Below are 12,870 nucleotides of genomic sequence, written 5' to 3'. Positions count from 1 at the left end.
TACGCTTTGGGTTTTCTGTTGACATGGTTACCATTAGTTAATATTTCCGCAAGATAACATCCTTGAATATTGTCAGAAACACTATTTTCAGCGACTGTTTACTCACCATTGTCATGGCAGTACGTACCCCGTGTGCATCACCCGGAAGCGATCGTACGCTAAATAGCATTCGGAATCGTTCGGGTACGAACATTTTCGAGATAAAAAAGTTCATAAGGGATGTGCGAAAGGTAGATACATGGTGGACAGGACAATAACATGTCTGTGTACCGACTGTTACTCACAAATTCTAAAGAACCGAGAATGTTCATCTATGAAATTCAGCTTGTCTCTCATCAAAGAGGCAAATGAATCATGATACAGTGACCAGCCTGAACAGTGATAAAATATAATACCATCCCCACCACCTCAAAAGCCCGAAATTTACAAAGCCATTACACTGTTGAGGACCTTCAGGCCTGCCACATTTTACATCCCAGCTCTACAGAAGAACAGGAGAAGGGTTCTCTTATCACGTGAATTGGGATTCTGTTTCATTAAGAAAATGCTGTACTGAATATACTTCCCAACAACTAAGACATACACAAATGTTAATGATGGATCTGAGAAGCTAACCTTGCTCAAAGACTGCTGTGGAGATAAAATCCTTGTCATTCTCGTAACCATGGCTATTAAATCACAGACATAAGAAAATCTATGCAGACAGACAAATAGGCCAGACCAGTCATATTTCTTGTTTTGTGAATTTTTGTCTTTAGAAAACTTATAGGCAGTCGGGAATTTAAAAATCACCCGTCAAAGTGAAAGACCATGTGATTATCACTGTTAAACTCTTCTGGTTTGTTTATATCAAGTAAAAATAAGTTGAGCGAGTTTGGGCGTCATACTGATTTCAAGAGTATTTCATTTATATTACATAAACATTAGGAATTTAGTTTTTGAACACGCAAAATAAATTTTAAATTAAATTAATTTTTCTTAGTCTTAAAAGGAAAAAAAGCATGCGGAGCCGTAAAACAAGAAATAAAATCAATCAAGCCTTAAGAACAAAAGAAGTAGATCCTGAAAAGATGTAACTTAAGACAAAACATAATATCAAGTTCCTTCAAAACCTAAGCAAGTCTAGGCTCCCTCATTCTACTAGTTTTAGCAAATATGGCAGATGATAAGATGATTTTTGTCCCAGTATATGGGTGGTCACATGCATAACAGTCACAAGGAGCGGGTAATCATCCCCACGCGTGTCTCGTATATTTGCATTTGTTACGCAAGACTGATGCCTCCAAAGCACAGCTGGCTTGTCAGCCTATACCTCTCTTTTTCAAGTTTCTGTCACAAAAGACAAAGATTTTGCCAATTTTGGAGACTTCATCAAGGTCTTATCTTGACATGCCATCCATCTATCAAACTTGTACTGGATGCCGACTAACAATGCTTGTGCAATGTAGCTTGGCAAGAAACACACAGGAGACTCCTGGAGGTTTACAAATAGTTGACATAACCATGGAGATGAGGCCTCGATGATCATATACTTGTGTTTCCGGTAACCACACCGAGTCACTGGGAGTCTAAATACCACCACATTCAGGCTATGAAACCTGTAAAGCCATGAAGATCCGGGTCAGAATTGATCTTCAGCAATCCCGTAAGAGGCGACTAATGGGATCTGCAGATCAGACTCTCTGACTTTGTTGATACATCATTGTATGCCAAGAGCACAGATCAATGCTCATGCTGTTGATCATTGTATTGTCTGACCCTGCCTCAAAAGTTTATAATTTGATGCCATGTAGTTGGAGCATTGTTGAGTGTGGTATTAACAAACAAACAACACGAACTATAATATCTCTAACACACTGACATAAAAAAGAGACAACTAATTGGAATGTTATGACGGTTTATGATTGTGTGTTGGCTCAGTGTGTTACTTCCTTTTCAGTCTGCCCAAAGTGAGGACAGTGAAAGGGGTTCAATCTCTCTCAAAGGCATATCAAAAGATGCAAATGAAGGTACTTTTTGTTACCCTGCCTGGTGTTCTGCAATAAGTGGATTAAGTGGTACACTTGAAGTATGACAAAACATTGAACACATTATTAATTCACCTAAAGTTAATTGATGGAAGTCTACAAGCAAGCAGGTGTATATATATGTTCACCACAAATGTGAAACAGTAGGGAAAAGTTACTGTTAAGAATCCACAGACCATTATCATCACTGACAAGGGATTCAGGCAATCATAATGGCAATGATGGAAACACTATCTTCAACTTACTCCATGTCATATATATAAGGGGCACATGAAACGCAAGCTCCTATCGTGGCCTAGACTGGTGGTGCTTCTCAGATTCATTACTGGAAGCAGCAGAGCTAACCAGGCGTCAGATGCAGCTTACAATGAGGAATCCATATTTACAGAGTGAATGCATCAGAGGCTTCCAGATGACAGAGACTTCCAGAAGACAGAGTAGAAGTACGAGCAGTTGTGTGAATATTCACCAACTACTCGTAGGTAGCAAAACTCAATATGGTACATCCTCGGTTTGCTTGGATGGAATAGTTCTCCATCAATACACATCGTTGCACTGGTCAATAGGCAGATACAGTCTGTTACATTACTACATCTGTATGGAATCTAGATCCTGTTGTCAAGAATGTTCTGAATATTTCCTGAACATTTCAAGAATCTTATTTATTTTTCAAGGAGTGAAGTTTACACTCAACATCTGTTGTCAGCATCTTACAGCGTCTTTGATATATTATGACAATATATGTTTTACTTTGATTGTAGCCTACACGGTTTTGCACCTTTGGGAATCATAGACTGGGATAGGGTGGTCAGACTCAGAGTTAAAAAGCATGAACCATTCACGATATCAAACACTGGATCACCTGATATGGAATTCATACAGATATGGCTGCTGCTGCTGCTGCTGCTGCTACTACTATAATTCAAGCTATGTCAACTGCTGCAGCTGCTGCGATTCCTACTACTACTACTACTACTACTACTACTACTACTACTACTACTACTACTACTACTACTACTACTACTACTACTACTACTACTACCACTACTACTACTACTACAATTCAAGCTATATCAATTCCTGCAGCTACTGTGATTCATCCCACTACTACTGCTGCTGCTGCTATTGAAAGTCAAGCTATGTCAGTTGCTGCAGCTACTGCGATTCATCCCACTACTGCTACCACTGCTAGTACTACTACTACTACCACCAATGACCGGCTTCACCACTATTACTACCTGCAACAGTGTCTACACCAACCCCAATACTTACAAGCACTGCCACCCCAGCTACAACCCCTACTACAAAGCACTACACATCTCCTATGCCACCACCCACACTCCAGCAAGCAAGCAAGTCATCATACATGAAATCCGAGCTGACAAAGACTCCCAAATGTTCACAACTCAACAGCAAATGATAATCTGTGAAACACTTATGATTGCATTCCATCGTAGGTCAGTAAACCCCACTTCTATCTGCAGGGCCTCATTACAACCAGTGTAGTCACAAGCAGTGAAGGAGGAGGGTCACCCCCACACCAACACACTCCACAGGGATCTTAGAGTTCAACAGGCACTGGGAACCACTTTTTTGCTCATTTTTTTGACAAGTGGTGGAGATTTTATGATAAGTCGAGGGGCTACAAATGAATGGATGACTGGAAAAGGGCGGGCTGAGTACAAAATACAACATCTGTGACAGCCTAATGCCTACCATAGTTCCTCTGAGAATGTCACAGCCCACACCCTTTCTGGTATAACTGTTTTACAGCTCTCAGTAAGAGTGGTGTATGTTCTACATTTCCTCATTCTGGCAAGACAAACAAACACAATAATCATTCATCCATTAAAAACAGTGAACATGATTATACCTAAATTGTTTACATAAATAATATTGTTTAAGCAAAACATTTGAAAGTATTGTTCAGAATATTGACTGACTGACTAATGCAATGCTTGACATTAATCTGCTATAATAATTGAATGTTGGGACCCCAAGATTTTAACACTTGATATCAGTGTTGAGATAAATTCTCTTTAAGTCTAAACACAGTATATATACATAGCATTTGAATCTCAGGTCCCCCTAGATCTTAACTTTTAATGTTAGGATTATGAAATTGCCCCCTGCAGTCTGAACATAGTATTAACGTAATTTGAACTCATAGTACCCAAAATTTCAACTTCTTAGATGAAGATTCTCTGAACATTGCCCTGATATACAAAACTGGCTGGATGCATAAGTGATTGAGCAAGGTTATACACTGCTAATTGTGATATTCAACCTATATCATTCTTGGAAACACTAAGGATGAGCTTTACACAGTGCCAGTGTGGGAAATAGAAAATAGAACTAGTTAATGTGAGCTATGAGCAATCACCTGAACCAGGGGGCTATCCAATCATCCACCAACAGATGTGCGTGCGTGTGAGCGTGCGTGTGTGCGTGCGTGCGTGTGTGCGTGCGAAAGCACCCAAACAACACAGATAGATGTTCATGCTTCAGCCACTAGTTTGCTAGCTCACTTGATCAAACAAAGGAACCATGATACAAGTGGAACATGTCAACTCTATTAGGAACTGTACGGTTCTGCAGAAACAGATTCCTTCCTGCTGCCATCAGAGGGTATAAAGTGACAGCCATCCTCCCAGCAGCATGGTCTGAGGCTGCAGTTGGTGTGGCCTACACCTTCTGGCCTGAGATTGAATGTCACAGGAACACCGATCACTGGTCCACTTCATTCACAGCTGATTCACGGGCGGTTCTCCCTGGCTGTCTGCAGCATGGGCTTCATTGTACTGGGAGACACTTGCTGCTGTTGGCCCTTCATTCCAGTGGCAGCCAGGATATGGACTTGAGTGGAGTGACAGCATGGGTTACCACTGAACCGTATCAACTAGATGATCGTCATAGAAACCAATTTCCCCGTCTGCTATGTTGATAAAATGTCGAAAAATGGACATTACTCTTCACAATATTTATTTCACTTATTTTTTAAATGTGTCAATGAAATTTCACATATTTTTGAAGTGTGTTAATAAAAAGCCCAAGCTGCAATTCTATACATGCTTATGTAGCTTGAAGTTAGGACAGACTTTGAATGTGCTTCATCAATCCAAACTTGCCAGATATAAAATCAATCATGTGATCATTTTATCAGAAGAAAACCAAACTGAAATGCTGTGTAGGTATGTGGAATCTGATTAGAATGATTAATGTGTTCATATATAATTTACCACACACAATCAAACAGATTTCTTTAGTTGATGCATTGCTAAAAGAACCATATTCCATCACTTCATTTACAATTGACAGTAAACATTAATAACCTGCCTCACTTTGACACTCAGTATTCACACAAGCCTCCATTTCATCACTCCAACTCCACACCATGTGACCAAACCTTCCCTTCCACTGAGCGACTCTTGGGACGTACATTACACAGGCCAGTGATAACACAAACCTTACTCAACCGACCAATCACTTACTTAAACCCATTTAAAACACACTTTGAAGGAGCCAGGCCAATCTGGTTTTGATTTTTGTCAAAGCAAATTTTCAGTATGGTGAAAATAGGCCAGAGGTGACGTGAACTCCCAGTTTGATATTTGATTACATCAAAAACGAAAACATTATCCGAAAATTAGATTCATTAGCTTATTTGAAAAGCTGATAATTCTTGAGTTTTTAAAACAAATGTTTCAGGAGCCTACTGAAATGTCTTCTCGTATGCCCTGGAGACCTACTGTCATGAACACTCATGGTATAATGCCAACAGTGCAATGAAATACATGCTTATATGTTTAATCCCTTCCCACATCTACTGTAAAGATATGGTAAACAATATCAATCTAATGCAAGTATTGAAGTATTCATCAATTTGTACATCATCATTGCCAACATTGGTAACTTTTTTTTGAAGTCAGAAAGGCAGAACATGAAAGGTCCAACTTAAGAGATTTATTTGTAGATCATGTCAACAGGGAAACCTAACAAAAACTTGGGAACAGGTGAGCTTGGGTTGTTTTGAAAAGAATTCTCAAATGAGTGGAGTGGACTTAGGTTGTTTTTAGCAATATTCCATCAATATCATCACAGGAGGGGGGACACAAGAAATGGGTTTCACACACTATACCCATCTGGGGAATCGAACCCAGGTCTTTGGCGTGACAAGCAAAAGCTTTAACCACAAGGCTACCCTACAGTCTTGGTAACAAAGATAGTAAACATCTGGAAGTAATGTGGCCATCTGGAAGTAATGAGTTTGTCTGTGAATCATTACAAACAATCAACATGAACTTTTTTGCATTGTTTTTCATTCACCAATAATTATTCTGTACATTAAAACCCACCAGAAGCATGTCCTCACACATTTCTGTTATTTCATTGGTTGTCTGTACTGTTGTCAACCTTGGATACTAAATCGTTAACTGACAGACAGAACTGGATAAATCCTTGTAACAATCCCTATCGTTTAAAACTTGACTACAGAAAATTTTAGTGCTAAGCAAAATTAGACATAATTTTCATCCAGGTTTTACTGTCTATTATAGACCACAAATGAACTCAATTTTGTTGAGAATCAAACACTGGTCTTTGGTAAAACAGACAGACAAGTCAGCACCTTAACCTCTTGGCTACATCACATATGGGACCCCATCTTACATCTCACGGCACTGCACAGCTGAAGAATTCGCACTGTAATGGTTTTTGAAAGTAACATGTCTATATAATAGCACTTAATTGTATGTTAAACACAATAACTAGAATACACATAACTGCCTACATATAATGACTGCAAGAATTGATCATAATATTAATACAAACATTGCCAAATCTTACTGTTACACAAATAATGCTTTTAGAACTGTTTATATCCATATATACTAATGACGGAGGTCAAATACAAACTAATTAATTAGGCTAATGCATGAATGAAGTTAGGTTCTTTTGTCATGAAACTTCTCCTTCAACAAATTTTTTTAGATTTAGCAAGTGTTTATTTATTCTGTTACTTTGAGTTGTTAAAGAATGTTGAAACTAAATATCTCAGATCCACTTAATTCCTACAGCCTAATTTTTCTCAAAGTTCCCTTCTGATGCCTGAAGCTATCATTGATGATTGACAGCGCTCTGAGAAAAAGCAAAGAAAGCAATTCCTGCAATCCTGTCTACACCTTTGTAACTTTGAATGGTTACCATGATATAAAAGCAAACACATGTTATAGTTCTCTGGATTTGTGCTTTCTAAGAAGAACTTCAAACACATCTTTTTAAGTTTGTTTTTCTTCTCACATTCTTTTTTACCCATTTCCAGAAAAAATGCTTGATGATGATAGCAGCAAGGCGTGTGATAGGAATGTAATCTTGGAATACCATCATACTGATAAATGATTATCACTATTACTCCTTGTGTTGGGACTCTCTCTCAGCGGCATAAAACTAAACTCACTCACTTCCTCAATCATGCTTCAGAACTTCATAATTACTGTTACAACTGATTAATCATTGATAAGCTTTGCAGGCTACAATTGATTACAATCCTGTGTTTGAAATTCAGCATGGAAGACAATATTAGCCCTTGTCGCTATCAGAATGTTAAAAGTAAACTATTTTGGTTACACCAGATTCAGATTTTACCATTTATAAATCCGAGAACCAACCCTCTCTGATTGCATTACACTGGTACATGGTAATCCAAAGAATACATCATCAGAGCAGTACTAGACACAATATCACTGGATTTCTATTCATTACCTCAGCTATTTCAGGCCTTTATTGAGGTCACCATTACAACCTATATCTAAATATGGCACCAGGATATATTGTCGCCTAGAGGCTACTTCCTGTCAAAACCAGTACCTGTCTGTACCAGAATATAGATGGAGCTGACAGTTATACTCATAGGCCCTAACAGAGTTGGTAAAACCTACAGTTGAGTCAAGTCAGTACTTCCAAGACATGTATATGATGACACAGGTCAATAAGGCTACATCTTTGATTGTTTCACTGCTAGTGTATGATACACAGAAGGAAACAACCATTCAAGACATGTCACATTGCATTATGCAGGGGTATTGGAAGGACACAAAGGGCATTCCCAACACAAGTAGCAGCTTAAATGACATACACATGACCAAGAAAAATAGACCGTATTCCTAAAACTTGCCATTTTATGTCAGTCAGAGGGCAGCTTATTTCAGGTGTTACATGGAGCTCCTTTTCAGTGCAGGAAATGCAGAAATGTGAAGATGAATTCACACACAATAATCTATGTAAGTGTTCTGAAGAATACTGGCGAAACATTTCTTACACATTTCTTACACAATTTCTTACACAACACTGTTGTCAGAGGCACATATAACAAAATAATAAATAGTCATTTTCAGGGTGCTTCTCTCAACATGTTCACCAGCATAGCGAGAGAGCGAGAGAGCGAGAGAGAGAGAGAGAGAGAGAGAGAGAGAGAGAGAGCGAGAGAGAGAACCATGGTATTCCAGCAGTATCACGGTTGGGGACACCAGAAATGGGCTTCATACATTGTACACATGTGGCCAGTCGAACCTAGCTATTCAGAGTGACAAGTGAATGCTTTAACCACTAGACCATCCCATCATTCTGTGAAGTTATGAAAGTCGGTGAGAGACTCTGATCAATGCATTGATGTCTGAGATATGACTTCATTTCTTTGTCACTTTCTTGACAAGAATAATCAAACTACCAACATGCCATACAAGGTAACTGTATCCATATATCACTTCTCAAATCTTTGGAGCATTCATTTCCGAATATATCCTTACTCCTTGATTCACCTGATGAACGAGTATAGATAAACCCTGAAATGTTGCGTTCATCAAAATAAAGAAGTTGACATCCATAAAATTCTCTTCCTCACACATATAGTGTTCCCAGAAATTATTGAGAAAATCTTTGTTTTTTTTCTAATGATGCTAAGATTGGAAAAAGGGCTTTCACGATGCACTAAGCATACTAAATAAGGGAGACAACTCTTGAAGGCTTAGAAGGCAGCTCATTACGTCAAGAGTTATCTCCTTGCCGTTGATGAAAGATGCACAAAAGGAAAAACATTTAAACTGGTGTCGGGCTCATGAAAATCAAGATTGGGATAATGTTTTCTTTTCGGATGAAAGTTCTGTTTGGCTTTTCCCTAATTGTGTGAAAATTTGGACCAAAGATACTGTCAAACCTATCTACCAGCGACCAACACATAGCCCGAAGTTTCACATGTGGGGTGGCATATCGGCTCGCGGAGTGACGCCATTGTGTGTTTTTACGGGAAACTTGACAAAAGAAAGATACGTTGACATTCTAAATGGTCACCTTCTTCCGACAGCACAAACATTGTATGAAGATGATTGGATTTTCCAGCATGATAATGACCCAAAACACACTGCGCGCTACACAAAACAGTGGTTGTCGGGCGAAAATGTTCAAGTTTTAGACTGGCCCAGTTACAGCCCAGACCTAAACCCAATTGAGAATGTGTGGGGAGTCATGAAGGACAGAATAAACCAAAAGGAACTGAGAAATATTGAAGATATGAAGGCCGAGGTGGTCCAATATTGGGATACCCTGTCACACAATTACCTACAAACTTTGATGGGTAGTGTGCCTAGGCGTATTCAGGCATGCATTGCTGAGCGAGGAGGTCTAACAAAGTACTAAAACAAGACTGAGACTGTAAAAGGATGATGTTTTAACATGTTTATGTAAGTAAAACGCCAGAAGTTAATAAACGGAATGAGTTACATGACGCAACATGATTCTCAGTAATTTCTGGGAATACTATATAATCACACAGTGTTTTCACTAGTGGTAAGTGTACATCTCATTTGTCATGTGGAGTGATCGGTAATGATGTCCTGATTCCAGAAAGCTATGACTACGTTATATTTCAGAAGGGTCTATCATTTTTCATTCTGGGGTCAACATGCTGCAATCAGATCAACTCCAGAACTGTGATAAAACACAGTTCTGTTTGGACTATTATTTGGAATAAAATATAACATTCGGAGTTCCTCCATTTCTGCCCTGTTATTCCACCTGAACATTATTGTCCTTTATCAAGCACCACCACTGATGGAAGTGGAAGGGCTGACATGAAACCAGTTTTGAATAACATTTTGAATATTTCTGTTTTCTGCATATTAGACATATCCAACTAGCAGTACAATGAGGAGGTTTATGGTGCTGAGACTCATGTATTTTCACTACCTGCATTGCGTAATACCTGGGTAATGAAGTTTGGCTGTACCTTCAAAATTTGGGTTGCACCATAAAATATTGTCATTTGTTCTTAAACGTAACATAAGTACTTGTTCCGTAATTTTCATAAAAAGTACTCAGTATCGTATGTATTCAACAGAACCAGATCCAATGATGATGATGATGATGATGATGATGATGATGATGATGATGATGATGATGATGATGATGATTTTGCATTGCCATTATTTATAAATCTCAATTTATATGACACTGCTTTGAAACTGATTAATGAGTACACAAATGTTTTTGCTTGTAACAAGCCTAGTTATGTCCAGCCACTAACTCCCCAAATGAAACAGGATGTCAACAACAAGATGTTGGAGGATTTGTTGTTACTTCCACTGGGTGCAACCTGTTACTAAAGGCAACCTGTACCAGTCATTTGGAACATGTACGGGTGCAGGTTGTAAATAATGAAATCACACCATGGATATGGATTTTAACCCCAGATCAAGTGTTTCTGCTGCAACTAAGGGAGGTAACTTCAAATTGCCTGCAATGTGTTGGACATGGTTGCACTCACCAATCTTGATAGGGTCCTTCTTCTGTACAAACATATTCAGTACATTTTCAGGTATCTGGATGATGGTGGCCTGTCCACTTCCTTCATTCCCTTCCTCATCCACTGACACTGGCTTCTCTACAACACATGGTACTGTTGCCATCAACTTTTGTTCAAACAATACTCCAGCCATATCAAAGGGGATGCTAAGAATAATAGTACAAGCCAACAAAACAGTGACACATTAATACAGCTTAATTTTACAGCCAATACTTTAAGACGTTGGGATGATACAAAAAACTAGCCCTTTAATACAGTACATGTGAAATTTGTACTTGGACAATAAATGTTTAAATACTGGTGCCCTAGAAATGGCACAAAAATAAAATAGTTAAGAAGGTAGGGAACATATTTCTACTGACACACAAGACTCTCATACACATGTTACAGTATAAACAGGAGTTACAGAAAATGGTCAAAGGGAGACAACTCTTAGACATCAGATAATAAAGAAAGCAACGTCAGAAGAAATGCAACGTCACAGCATTGGTCATGACGTCACATCACCATGATAAAGTCACATTTTCATCTTGGGCTTCTTATGAAAATATGAACCTTGATATTTTTGCCCTTGTCAGTTCTAACTGAATAGTCTAGAAGCACTTTTTGAAAAGATTTGGCAGGGAATCAAAGACATCTGTACATCAGTGCATGGTGAGTCATCTTTCATGATATATTAATGCTCCTGCTATCAGCCACATGGTGGTTCCACAAAGCATCTGTACCCATGCAACACTCTTTTCGATTGTTCAAGGATTCCTGTCCTACACAGGTATATTTACAAAACAACAGTCACCATAGTGGAAACATTCTGGTACCAAACAGCTGTCACTCAAGCTCAATGACACATGGAAACTGCAATACGTAGGACATTCCTCCTGCGACTCACCTATGGCGTCAATGTCCTCGTTGTCAGAGACCGCTCCGTCGTCATGCAGGGGGTTGATGAGAATGTTGTTACTGTCAAGGACTGTAAACAGTTGCGTTATTACTTCATTGGGATACACTTATCGCTGTAGTGATTTTAGTTCAGTCTTATGGCATTAAAACGTTTTGCCAAATCTTATATCCTGTAAGCTTTGGACAGATAGCACAGGTAGCTCCAGGGATGAATTAAAAAAAAGGTTGGGGGGAAAGAGAGAGAGAGAAAAAGAGAGAGAGAGAAAGATAGAGAGAGAGCACTATGGTATTGGTTGGAAACAATATTGGAACAAAAGAAATAATAGAAAGAATAAAACCTGGTTGGAATAATACATCTGATATGGACTTTATCAGAAATCTCACATGTTATCAGAACTTATCAGATATCTCATATGACTGTTAAGAAATCACATCAAGGTCCCTAATCACAAAGCATTCATATTGTTACAACCTGTGATAACTTCATAATATATCACTGACTTACAAATGCTTTAGGGTCGAGTCCCGGAACTGAATTCATCTATGTCTAATCAGAAAATCAACATACTTTGCAAGTTACTCGTACTTTATATGTAGTGCTACTTCAAACATACTGTGCTAATCCTCTCCTACATTCAACATATACATATATTTATCATATTCTGGTGTACAAATAATGCTATTGATAGAGCTCACTTGAGTTGTTGGAGGAGTCAAGCGCTATGGGTGTGACGGTGGAACTGAGTTTGGCTGGACTTGTGATGAGGCTACTGTCACTGATGGCGAGTGCTGCCTCTCTTGACTCTGCAGGCTTTGGCTCAATCTTCTGGAGAGTCTTTGCCTGGTTCTGGAGAGCTTGGATATTCCCAATACCCTACAACAAGACATTGACAAGGACATGCTGATATTCTCATACAGACAATGAAAAAACATGCTGGTGATCCATTACCCTGCGACAAGATGACAACATGCTTAAGACCAAATACTCAAGAAGGCTGACTTTTCGAAACAATTCCACTGGACCTAAAAAAAAAAGTGGGTGAGTGAGTGTACTTTTTATGCTGCTTTCAGCAATATCACAGTGGGGGA

At 38.8% G+C, this 12,870-nt stretch overlaps 1 protein-coding gene across 1 annotated transcript in view; it reads right to left on the bottom strand.

Moving 5' to 3' along the window:
* Positions 1-12,870, bottom strand: part of LOC137286904 (uncharacterized) — an 89,321-nt gene that overhangs the window by 63,828 nt on the left and 12,623 nt on the right. Inside the window, exons 8-10 of the mRNA XM_067818926.1 lie at positions 12,478-12,655; positions 11,771-11,851; positions 10,843-10,959 (exon numbers count right to left, since the gene is read on the bottom strand). Of these exons, the coding sequence (XP_067675027.1) occupies positions 10,843-10,959; positions 11,771-11,851; positions 12,478-12,655 (376 nt within the window). The remainder of the gene's footprint in view (positions 1-10,842; positions 10,960-11,770; positions 11,852-12,477; positions 12,656-12,870) is intronic.

Source organism: Haliotis asinina, chromosome 6, assembly GCF_037392515.1.
Source record: "Haliotis asinina isolate JCU_RB_2024 chromosome 6, JCU_Hal_asi_v2, whole genome shotgun sequence".
NCBI classification, from domain to species: Eukaryota; Metazoa; Mollusca; class Gastropoda; order Lepetellida; family Haliotidae; genus Haliotis; species Haliotis asinina.
This window is presented reverse-complemented; position numbering and strand designations above follow the sequence as displayed.